The sequence below is a fragment of the Halichoerus grypus genome, chromosome 3 (genome assembly GCF_964656455.1).
Source record: "Halichoerus grypus chromosome 3, mHalGry1.hap1.1, whole genome shotgun sequence".
NCBI classification, from domain to species: domain Eukaryota; kingdom Metazoa; phylum Chordata; class Mammalia; order Carnivora; family Phocidae; genus Halichoerus; species Halichoerus grypus.
In genome coordinates, this window is record NC_135714.1 from 171,856,922 (window position 1) to 171,869,176 (window position 12,255).

Consider the following 12,255-nt stretch of genomic DNA (forward strand, 5'->3'; position numbering starts at 1 on the left):
GTTCTTAAAAGCCAGTGACACAGAGGATCTAAGAACACACCTGAGTTACGCCTCCTCCTTTTCCTTCCATGTGGCTTCCCAGTTGAGTGAGAAAAAGGCACCAAGAACTACAGCTTCTGCCCGGATGGCCAAGCTCAGATCCATTTAGTGCCTGGCCAGGCATCTTCCAGTGTTTCTGTGGTTGTGTTCAGCAAAACACAAAACATTTTGGCCAAGCATCCTTCTCTTTAAATCCAAGTGAATCTCTAGAGAAATATAATGTCTGCTTTTGATTCATTTACACTGATAATAATTTTGTGTCATAAGCATTATTTTTGTTTTGTTTGGAAAACCTAAGGAGACTAGCTTTTAAAGTTTTCAGGGGTAGGGATTTAGATTTTATACTGAGAAGTAGTCTTTACACAAAGCAAAACTAGAAAATCCTTGCTTTGGATCAGTGCTGTAAAATCACAGGTGTAGAATTACCGTAGTGTTTTCACATTATTTTAGTAACATTCATCCGGTCCCACTCAGGGAAGTAGCATGGCAGGTGTTCTGACATACGATAAAGCATGGTAGATGCAAACTCGAACCATACATCTGATGCTCACGACCACCAAACTGTAACTTTTTCACATAATTCCAACTGTCAAAGCCACATATTTCCACTGGATGTCTTGTCATCACCTTAAGCATGACATATCTCAAAGCAAGTTCATCATCCTTCCTCTGTGTCCAAATTTACTTTGAAAACCAACCAACCCATCAAGCAGAACTTGATTCAATCTTCCAAGTGACAGGTCTTTGCCAGAGGCATTGTGATTTTTTTTTTTTTAAACCGGCTTTGAAATCATATATACTTCCTGGACAACTCTTTCTGTCTCTGATCACACCTACACTCTGCCAGGCCTTCGTCCTTTTCCTCGATGTCTCTTGTCCATCTCTTCTGTTGCTCTGACTGTTCTAGCCCCTTCCCCTTTTCCCAGACTTGGTAGCGTTGTTGGCAGGGTGTAAGCAGCTGTATGTGCCTGGACGACACCAGGGCTTAAATCTGGAGTTTATGGAAGTAGGAGTGAACCAGGCAGAGGGTGAATAGGAAAGAATGAATGGAGCAGAAGGAATAGTGCGTAAACAAGCCTTGAAGTTGAAAGTTGTAGAGAACAAAATGGAGTCTCTCACGTCAAGCAATGACGCGAGCAGTTCAGGTCCGGCAGCTGGGAGGTATCGCCCGGACCCACGTCAGCCGACACCCCACAACTGATCACGAAGAACCAGAGGAGGTCTGCAGAGACCCAAAACTGATTAAATCCCTTTATAAAGGCAAGGATTTGGGCAGCAAACTGTCAGACTCTTCAGACCTGACCCCTCTGTCTGACCACTCAAAAAAGGCAACTGCCACGGAAGGCTCTGCCCCATTGATCTCCGGGATCTCCGAACAGAACCGAGAGCCTTCCCCGCTAGAACATCAGAAGCCGAGTGCGGAGAGCTGACCCGGACCAGACCGAGGCCTTAGCTCAGCCACACGCCCACGGACTGACTGAGTCTGGTTCGTCCACTTCCTGTACCTTCTGTTATCTTGTTCGTTGTGTGGCTTGTCTTCTCTCCTGCTCTGGGTGCTGTGTAAGAAGCCAAGTTTAATCACATGGTGAACTGAGTCTGGAATCCTGAACCTGCTTTCTAATTGTGATTTAACTTTGCTTTAGGATTGCATAAAGCTGACACTGTGGAAAGACACAACTCGTGTGTGCTCATGATAAAAGTACTTTTCAGGAACTAAAAGCTAGTATCAGAAAGAACAAGTGAAGGGAAACATGGTGTCAGATAAAGAAATTGAAATTAAAATATTCTGGGGTCAAATCATACTGAGTCTTACAGAATGGATTAAGGATTTTGTCCTTATCCTTAGAATAAGGGATGAAAGAGTGCCGGCAATAAGAATGTAATGTGACAGGCATATGTAATTTAAAATTTTCTAGTAGTCATATTTCAAAAGGTAAAAAAAAAAGTTGGCAAAATTAATACCAATACTATATTTTAGTTAACACACAATATCCAAAATATTTTAATTTCAAAAGATAATCAATATAGAAATTGTTAATGTGTTTTTTGTAATAAGTTTTTGAAATTTTCTGTATATGCTTACAGACTTAAAATTTATTTTATACTTTGGGCACCTGGGTGGCTCAGTCGGTTAAGCCAACAACTCTTGATTTCACCTCAGGTAATGATCTCAGGGTCGTGAGATTGAGCCCTGCATCAGGTTCCCTGCTCAGTGCAGAGTCTGCCTGTCCCTCTCCCTCTGCTCCGCCTCCTTCTCTGTCTCTCTCTCTCTCAAATAGATAAATAAAATCTTAAAAAAAATTGTTTTAAACTTATACTGCATTTCAACTTGGATGCTTAATTTTCAACAATTAAGTGAAATATGACCATTCAGTAATAAAGCTATGTTTAACAAAAAACCATTTTACATTGATTCCCTTTTTAAATGTCAATTTCAATTGTTTAAAATGAAATATGATTAAAATTTAGTTTCCCAGTCACACTGGTCATATTTCAAGTGTTCAGTAGCCACATGGAACTGGAGGCTACCTTCCTGCACCGTGCCAGGAGAGAAACTGAAGAGTTTTAGGAATAAGAGTGATTCAGCTTGCACTTCTGGCTTCTGTGTAAAGAATGAATTAGACTAGGTAAAGGGCAGATGAAAGGCGGGATGTGGAAGGTCACTGCAGAGTCCTGGCAAGTGATGAGGAGAGCAAGGTCCAGAGCAAGTGATGGAAACAGAGAGAAAGGAAGGGATGCAAATGACACTCCAGAAAGAGTCTTCCATTTGGGGTAATGGAGTGCTACTTCACTTGGACCCATCCTTCCACTAAAAACAATCCAAAAAGAGGGATAAGAGATGCAAACATCTTAAAGGCATCAAAGCTGAAGAAACAGCAAGGAACCGCTAAGCAAAAATTTAAGGGAAAGCAGGAACCCCTAGAAAGGGAGGTGGAAAATTAGAGTGGCAAAACCACTTTTCCCTGAAGGCATTTGCCAATCCAGGTACACCTGGGCTTGGTTTTGGTGGCTTCTCTGTATGGTCTGTGCCATAAGTATGACCCTGGTCCCAGCCATGGTGAGGCATTTTACAGGATACCCTGTTCATATTAATCTGGGGATCCCAGCTGCCTATATCTCAACATCAGTGTGCATCAGAGCTCCCACCCCACCACTGCTTGCCCTAGAAGACAAAATCAGGGCTACCTTGGCATTGAGCAAAACAGGAAGACAAAAAAAAAAATCTGTCCCTGCAAAGTTGTGACTTCTTTTTTTGCACATTTTCAGCCCAAGTTTAATTGCCTGATTGCTACATGTGCCCTCACTTGCTGAACTTGATTCAAGATGGGACAGAATTTTAATGTCCCCAAGAACCAGGAAGAACTGAATACAAATATTTCTTTACCCCAGTTCCAAAAGACTGCCTACAGACAGGGTTTCAAAGACAATGAGCAACACCTAGGGGGGAAAAAAAAGCAACAAAAGCAAGCATAGACACAAGAAAACATGACAACCAGCAATGAGAACCAGTAGGAAAGAAGAAATAACAAGAAGGAAACAGAATCAAGTTTCCAATATTAGAATCATCACATACAAATTATGAAACAGCCACACATAGTATGTTGAAGAAAACCAAAAGCAAACTTGAAAACGTCTACAGGGAACAGAATGTTGTAAAATATGAACAGGTTAGAAAATAATAAAATACAACTTTTGGAAATGAGACAATAACCTATTGGATGTGTGTATTTAGCAGCAGGTTGGAAGCAGTTGAGAATTAATTAGATCAGAAGAATTAATCCAGAATGCAGCACAAAGAAATAAAGAGTTGGGAAAAAACAGCAAGGCTTTAAGAATGGAGGACAGCAGAGCAAGATCTAATCTCTTCAATCACAGCTGCAGTAGGAAGACAGGGGACAGTGAGGCATAACCTGCGAGGATTTAATGGATGAGGACTTTCCAGAACAACGAGGCATATCAACTAAAGAAACATAAGGAAGCCCACGCGTAATAAATGGAACAACGGGAAAGACAGACCTATAAAGAGAAACTCACAAGCAGACGGGGAAAAGATGGGTTGCCCCCAAACAAGTAAGAGACTGACATCTAACTTCTCAATAGTGACAGTGGAAACCGAAAGATATTGTAGTGATCTACTCAGCATCTAAAAGAATATAGTTGCTAGCAAAAATATTCTTCAGGAATGGGAGTGAAACAGGGCAATTTGCAGATGAGAGAGTTTGCCAGCCCCAGGCCCTCACTAGAGGAAATCCTAGTGGCAAAAGAAATGTGTAATGGAATGAAGGGCAAAAAAAATAGGTTATAAATATGTAAGCAAATCTGAGTGAATCTTAACCATATGCAACAATAATAATCATTGTAGATTTCTGGATATTTTTGATGTGTGACATGCAATGTATATTCTTCTTTGTATGCCTAAAAACATCTTCTGTGAAGACTTAATGGGACTCTTCAATATTTGGAGAACTGGTTTTGATGGGCATCCTTCTGGATTTGATGCACTGACATAATAAAATTGGATTTAAGATAAAATACGATGGCTCAGGTGACCAGGGTATAACCAGATTACCGTGTGTAACTAATCCACGAGAGAAGGTATCTTTAGAGATATGAATGTGGTCGTATAATCCCGTGGTATTCAGTAGAGAAGAATTCCATGTTAATTATTTTCCAGTGGGTCTTATTTTTTATTTTATTTTTTCAAAGGTTAAGGACTGCTTTTATTGCTAGCAGAGACTTTTATCACCAGTACATGGTTCTAACTGTAATACCTTCTTCAGACAGCACAGGGAGCTCACGCTCCAGAAGTCATGAAGAGAAATACCGGTAGGCTGGGAAGGGAAGGAAAATAACTTTCATCAAGAAAGTCCTAACAGCTAAACATAAATCTAGGGTACTGAATTCAGTTATTACAGGTTACAGACCCAAAGCATAGAGCTGCCCCAACATCCAGACAGTCTTTCCTACTGATTATAAATGGGTGAAAATGGATCAGTTACAAACAAAACAAAGCTTAGTTGTTACATGGTTCTTTGGTGAGCACCTGGACATACTAACTTTATCACAGATTCTTTTATACAGATGTCAAAAATGCTTTCAAAAAATCTAAGAGTGTCCTAATTACACGCCACTTTTAAGCTTCAATTTAAGATAAAAAAAATGAAAACAAGAATTTTGTTTCCAATTGGTTTTAGACAAAATAAGTTCTCAAATTAGGAAAAAAAGCCCTTAGACAAAATTAAGTGGGCCAATCAGATGGGGCCGGTAGCTGAAGTTGACGCTACCATTTTGCACCGATTCACTGATTAAGAAACCTGATTTAAACACATACCAAACTGTTAGAAGGAAACATTTTGACTCCTTGCTCTACTATTAAAGGATAAATTCTTACAGCTACCAATCGGTCAGGGAATAGCTAGAAATTGTGTTGATGCATAAGGAAATACAAGGTGAAAATGTCCACGGCTTTTTGGAGAGCAATTTACCCCTCAGCTTTTCTAAGGAGGAAATTAATTCTCAAAAACAAGAGCTATTGAAGACTGTTGAATCACAGACCTGTACCTCTGAAACAAATAATACATTATATGTTTAAAAAAAAAAAAAAGATAGTAGGAAGGGAAAAATGAAGGGGGGGAAATCAGAGGAAGAGATGAACCATGAGAGCCTATGGGCTCTGAGAAACAAACTGAGGGTTCTAGAGGGGAGGGGGTGGGGGGATGGGTTAGCCTGGTGTTGGGTATTAAAGAGGGCATGTACTGAATGGAGCACACTGGGTGTTATACGCAAACAATGAATCATGGAACACTACATCAAAAACTAATGATGTAATGTATGGTGATTAACATAACATAATAAAATAAAATTTAAAAAAAAGAAAAAAAAACAACAAGAACTATTGAGAAACATGCCAAAAGACATGCCAGTGTAATCTGGATGCTTGGAAATCCAAACATATTTTAGCCTTCCAACAGAGCACAACACTCAGACCAGGTCAAGTTCTCTGCAAATCACCAAGAAGAGGGGCACAGCCAGGGATCCCGCAGATGCCCAGTGCTGACTGGCAGCCAGCAATGCGGTGAGGTGGGGCACGGTCTGTTAGTGTAGTGCTGGTGCGGACTTCTGCCTTAAGAAGAGTCAGGCTGTGGGGGCGCCTGGGTGGCTCAGACAGTTAAGCGGCTGCCTTCGGCTCAGGTCATGATCCCAGGGTCCTGGGATCGAGCCCCAGGTCGGGCTCCCTGCTGAGCCAGGGAGCCTGCTTCTCCCTCTCCCTCTGCCTGCTGCTTCCCCTGCTTGTACACTCTCTCCCTCTGTCAAAAATAAAAATAAAATATTTAAAAAAAAAAAAAAAAAAGAAGAGTCAGGCTGTAAAAACGGAGTCAGTCTGGTTTTATTTTCCAGTCCGTGGTGAGGATTATGTAAGGCTGTGAGGTAGAAGTCACAGGAGGGCTAGGCCAAGGCCAAGTGACAGCATGGGATTCCTCAGCAAAGCAAATTGCAGCCTTACAAAGAAGAGTACCTTTTCCTCTGCCTCGGGCATGTTTTCAGGCTGTCCTGCCTGGCAATGAGGTATGTATGGAGGAAGGGAGGACACTCCACCGCTCTTGCTAAAGTTGAGCTCAGAAAGAAAGAATGTTTGGGTGAGCTCCATTTTCTGGGAGAAAGCAGAGGGAAGAAGTGCAGCTGAGCTCGGCTGATCATGCAGGAAAAAATGCCATTAACTATAAACCAGAAACAGTGACAAACAAACCTGTGTGATTCCGTAAACCTTGCAGTTTCTAGTATTTCTTATTTTTGTAATTTCATTTCTCTGTTTACTCTGGCTGCATAACAAACCACTCCGAAGTCAGGCAGCCAGTATGTTACGCTCATGGATTCTGTGGGTTAGAAATTTGGACAGGACACAGTGGATGGCTTTCCTCTGCTTCACAGTGTTTGGGTCCTCAGGTGGGAAGACTTGCAGACTGAGGATGACCTGAGGGTGGGAACCTAGAATCAAACCAAGGGCTTATTCGCTCCCGGGTCAGGTGCCAACCGGAGCATCTACATATGGCCCCCCTGTGTGGTCCGACACCCTCATTCACAGCCGTGGCCTCAGAGTGGGTGGCATTTTTGGGTGGTGACTTCGTATACAAGGTGGCAGTCGCATCCCCTCCCTCCTCTAGCCTTGCCTCAGCTCACGTGGGGTCACTTCTGCTGCATGCTGTTGATTACAGGCATGTCCCGAGCCCGCCAGCCTCACAAGCGAGGACACAGAGGCAGGCACGTGACAGTCGCATTGGAAAATGCAGTCTGATGCACTCATCTATTTCACTGCAGTGACCACAGGTAAAACCTTTAAGAGACAGTATGTCTGTGTGGGAAAAGTTGCCTTTCGGGGAAACAAGGGAAGTGGCCCTGGCCATCAAACCTCCTACAGGTGATAGTCAGGAGAGCACTGGGGCTGGCCCGGGCTGAAGAAGGAAGTGCCTCTGACAAGGAGCACAAGGAAAGCCTGTGACGGGACGGCTGTGCCATCCCACCGCTGCAGGCTGTGATGGGGGGAGGGCCTCTCCTGAGCTTCCAGACTACTCGCTTTGGCTCATCCATATGATCTGAATGCACCTGCAGTGAGCCTCCCCTGGTCTCGGTATCCTGAGTAACAGACTCAGGGTCCCTCGGCAAGGCTAAAATCCACATCACCCAGGTTGGAGAGCTTGTTTGGCAGGAGACCTCCTGATGTGATCCGGAGGGCTTTAAAATTAAAACTCAGGGAAATGGAGGAAATGTGAATCTGAAATATAAAACAAGAAGTTGAAAATAATGTCTTATTTCCATAATACATAACACTGTGATTTCGGATGGATTTCCACTCGTGCGGAGTCTGAGATGACAAATAAATTTACTCCTTTAATAGAAGGCCATAAAGCTGGGCACCACCCTGTGTCCTCCCTCGCTCCCACCCTCCCTCCCGTCCTTTCTGGTAAACCTCTCCTTTCCTGGACTCCATCCGTCAGTGCAGCAGGATTGAGGGAAACTGATACTTAGATCCTCAGCCCTTGTTAAACAGATGACACCCCTCTCCCATACCTTCCTTAAACACACACTAGTTACATTTTCTAGATTCTTCTGATAGAAGAAGTTGAAGAGCTGCAGTCATCAAAATAAGATATAATCAACCCCGGGAAGGGGGGGGGCTGCATTTAACTGGCCACACCTATGATAACTCATCCCTAAAGTAGCCACAGTGGAGGAGCACAGGAAGGGCCCTCAGATAAGGCCCAAAGCCAAGGTCAGTCATCTCAGGTCCCACATGAGAACAAGAATCAAAGAGGCTTTAGAGAGTGTAAGCACAAACTCCCTCATACCCTAATTCTGCCCTGCAGTAACCTCACATTGCGGGATAGAGGCGTGTACAACCAATGTAGTGTGCTTCACCCCTCCCTCCCCAGTTTTACGCAAGACCTCGACATGCAAAGAAATACATGGCCAACGAGAAGAAGAAGCCACCGAATCACAAGAGAATATAAAGAAGGATAAACCCACAAGAAAATCCCTGCAAACTGAGAGATCATTTTCCAGGAGCACGAACAAGTGGGTGCCTTAAAACAAAGCTAATGCACCCGCACCATCTTGTGGACATTGCCAAACCTCCAGGCCCCTTTGCCCCAAGCAGAGCCCTCACTCTTCAGGAGCCTCATACCGTGCATTTGTCCTAAGGTTCTGGTGATCTCCTGAATGGAGAGTCTCAGTCGCTGCAGGGCCTGGAGCAGGGCGTTCTGGCTGCGCTGTGAGATGGCATTCACGGCCTCAACAAGTGCCTGCAGAGGAGATTCATTCACTCAGTTCAGGAGCATTCAGTCTGCTGAGAGAGAGTGAGAGGCAGAGCTGGGGGAACCTAGAGGAAGGGCACCCCTCTGACTGTTGGGCTGTTTGGTAGGGCTCCCTGGGGGGCATTCCTGAACTAGATGTCCTGAGAGCCAGAATCTTTCTGGGCACCTCCCAGATAGATCCCTAATTAAGTCTTTCTGGATCTTTCCCATTGGCTGCTACTTCTTGTAACTCTCAAGGGCATAACCCTATCAATTTTGTTCCTTCTTCTGTATTTATCTCATATTATGATCATTTCTACTTCTGCTTGCTCCTTCTGTGATCTTGAACTGGGGCACCCTCACTCCTGAGCTCTGCTGTACATAAAATCGGACAGATTCTGTAGATCCCTTAGCTTCAGAGCCCCCTCCACCAGGAAGCCTTCCTTGTCTCCAGCAGTCTCCACCTTATGTAAGCTATATTTGGAAGACCAATACTTTACTCCGTATCTTTCAATGAACTAAACACAGGAATGAGAAGTAGAGTAGCCATATAGTTTCACTTTTGAGAGGGAAAGAGGGGTGCTAAAATAATTGTACCACAATCTGGTCACTCTACTGAGGACACAGTGAGCACTCAAAGTATGCTTAACAGGGTAGGCAGTGAGTGAGGAAAGACACAAATCTCACTTAAATATCTCACTTAAATAAGGCACACAATCTCTAGCTGATCACCTGCCACTCCACCTTCTTTTGTCTTACACCTGACCTCTCTGTACCCACCTGACCCCTGAAGGAATTCAAGTTTGCAACCACCCCCCCCCCCCAGGGCTAGGGAATCTCCATGATGATTCATTGTCCTCTGAAGCTTTGCATAACAGTTCTCTGGGCCAGGAATACCACTCCCCACCCCCCATTCCCACCCCCTGATTAATTCCTGTACATCACGAGGATGTTAACTCCAGCTCTCATTTCCCTTTGCCTGACCCTGCAAGTCTGGATTAGGTTTTAGATGTCTTTTCATGAAACACTGCTTTTTTTTCTTGTTACCCTATATATCGGCCCATCTTGCTCCACTGGACGGTGAGCTTCTGTGGAGGCCAGAGCAGTGTCTGTTTTGTTCCCCCAGAGACATCCATTGCTTAGAACTAAGCTAGTCTGTTGAGTGGACAAATGGTCATTCCAAGTTTTACGGTCGTTGAGGAACGGCAGAGATCTCTGTGGGCTAGAGCTCAGACATAAACCAAGCAGGACAAAGCCTGTCCATCTATATTGATTAGTTCACCACAGGGAGAGGGACTTGGTGGGAAGTAAAGCTCACACTAATTTCTCATTTAGGAAAAAAAAAAAAGTTCTGTGAAGACAATACCTTAATCCCAGGCACTGCTGCCTTCTCCACCAAAACAGTCACCAGTATAAAGCCACGCAGGCTCTCTCCCCCAGGAAATGAGACAATGAGGTCCAAGTTCCTTGGGAAGGAAACGACCACATGGTTAGCGAGGCTTGGACACCACGAGGCGCACAGCCCCCAGGCCACCTCAGAGTGAGACAACCATGAGAGCAAGTGGACTCTGAAAGAAACCCTCTCGGCTCCGCAGGACTGCCCTGGGGAGGAGCCTCCGCCTCCAGCCATATTCCAAAAAAAAAAAGAGAGAGAGAGAGAGAGAGCAGATCTATTCCAGCCCCCGTTCACGGGACCTGAAGACTCTCAAAGTCTAGCATGGCCCTGATGGTCCTCGCCCGTTTCCCCAGGGGATCAGCTGAAGCATAAGTGGGCAGGCCCTGCTGATTCTCCACCTGGGGCCCGTCACACCATTCCTGTCAGGAGCAGAGTCTCGGAGTCGTAGTGACCACAGGCCATAGCTAATTCCATGCTCCTCTTTTAGACATGAAACTATGGCCCAGAGAAGCACAGTGGTTTCCCCATGCAGCTGATGAGTCCCAGGACCAGGGCAGGAATATCTCATAACTCAGACTAGTGCTCTTTCTCATCAGTGATTTATTTTTTTCCCCCAAGTGCTGTACTATAGTAGAATGACAGCAGGAAGACTGTTAAACAGGGATCGATTTTAAATCACCAGTTATCATATGGATGCAAATATCCCAGACGTCGATCCAGTCTATAAAACCGAGAACTTCACTCCATAAGTCACTTCTGCCTCTAACATCTTACGCACGACGAGAGATGAAAAACAAACGCAAAAGAAAAATAGGTCCGGAACTCCATTGTGCCAGCAGAGACAATAGCGTGGAAGGTGGTGTCTTCGCCTTTCCACCCTCCATCTTCTGAGCTACAACTTTTATACTGAACCCCCTCCTGAGCTGAGGTTTGGCTCCTTTAGAGGGTAATTTTGCTCGCTGGGGAAAGAGGAGACTGAGGATGTCTGGAGCAGGCCTGCCCCACGAGCGCCAGTCCGTGTAAAACAAGACATTGCAAAGGGATTCTTTTGTAGCTGGAGCAACCGCTGCCTGCAGTTGGGCCGTTCATAGACCTTATGGTGAGACCAGAGATCTTTTTCAGATCATCAGACTTCAAAGAATCACAGAGAATTAGAAACTTGGTAAAGTTTTTTTTTTTTTTTTTTTTGCATTGCACTTTACTTGTTGCCTTATGCACAGATTGGAAAACATAGTAAAGAAAATGAATCCCCTAATCCTTACAAAGCAGGGCACCACTGTTAACTTTTGCACTGTTAATTTTTGGCACATGTCCTTCTAGTCTTTTTTCGGGCATTTTTAGATAGTTTATATACCATACATAAAAATTGGTATGCCTTTCTCTTTTATTTATTGTAAGCTTTGAGTTCACATGGATTCTAAAGTGAGTGAAGGACTTCGGAGAACTTACCCAATTTCTAAGGGTCTTCAGTATTGACAACCACAAAGAGAAAAAGAAAATAAAAGAACAAATCAGTTTGTAAGCCAGATATGCCTTTTGCAGTCACATATACACAGGCATGCACATTTGTGTGCACACACATACCCATGCACACTTTGGATGTCACAGGTAGTGACTACACTGTGAGCAGAATCTGCCACCCCAAAATGCACTGCTTTGGCACACTCATCATTTAAACTAACATTACTTAAGAAAGAGCTGGTACAAGAAGGACACTCTGACCTTAGCTCCCCTGAAAGCAGGAAATAAATCTGCTACATGAAAGGTACCCTCCTGAACCAGGAGAATAGAAAGTGCCCTTATCACCTGCAATAGGGAATTTAGGGCTGAGAAGCCTGAGTAAACACGTCTTATTACTTCTTCCCTAATTTGCTACCCCAAGCCCAAACCCCTTTGTCTTATCAATCCTTCCCAAATGTATTGCTTTCTTGTGTAAAAGGTATAGAAGCTGCTTGTTTTGGTCACTTGTTTGAGTCTCAGATTTTTATGGGCTCCTGTATGCACAAAATTAAATTCGTTTTTCTCTTATTA

General features: G+C 44.0%; 1 protein-coding gene and 1 long non-coding RNA gene across 10 annotated transcripts in view; one reads left to right on the forward strand and one right to left on the reverse strand.

Moving 5' to 3' along the window:
• IDO2 (indoleamine 2,3-dioxygenase 2) overlaps positions 1-12,255 on the reverse strand; it is a 56,921-nt gene that overhangs the window by 13,590 nt on the left and 31,076 nt on the right. For 3 of the 4 annotated variants that reach the window (XM_036096268.2, XM_036096271.2, XM_078069586.1), the window contains 3 exons: positions 11,674-11,688; positions 10,195-10,294; positions 8,720-8,837 (listed from right to left, as the gene is read on the reverse strand). In XM_036096268.2, coding sequence (XP_035952161.1) covers positions 8,720-8,837; positions 10,195-10,294; positions 11,674-11,688 — 233 coding nt within the window. The remainder of the gene's footprint in view (positions 1-8,719; positions 8,838-10,194; positions 10,295-11,673; positions 11,689-12,255) is intronic. The other variant, XM_036096269.2, reaches the window with a different exon arrangement.
• LOC118538370 (uncharacterized) overlaps positions 6,006-12,255 on the forward strand; it is a 64,930-nt gene continuing 58,680 nt past the window's right edge. For 4 of the 6 annotated variants that reach the window (XR_013446618.1, XR_004918583.2, XR_004918584.2 and 1 more), the window contains exons 1-3: positions 6,006-6,115; positions 6,439-6,606; positions 7,254-7,365. This is a non-coding gene — a long non-coding RNA (uncharacterized LOC118538370). Of the gene's footprint in view, positions 6,116-6,438; positions 6,607-7,253; positions 7,366-8,468; positions 8,611-12,255 lie in introns of all 6 variants that reach the window. The other 2 variants (XR_013446617.1, XR_013446619.1) reach the window with 2 other exon arrangements.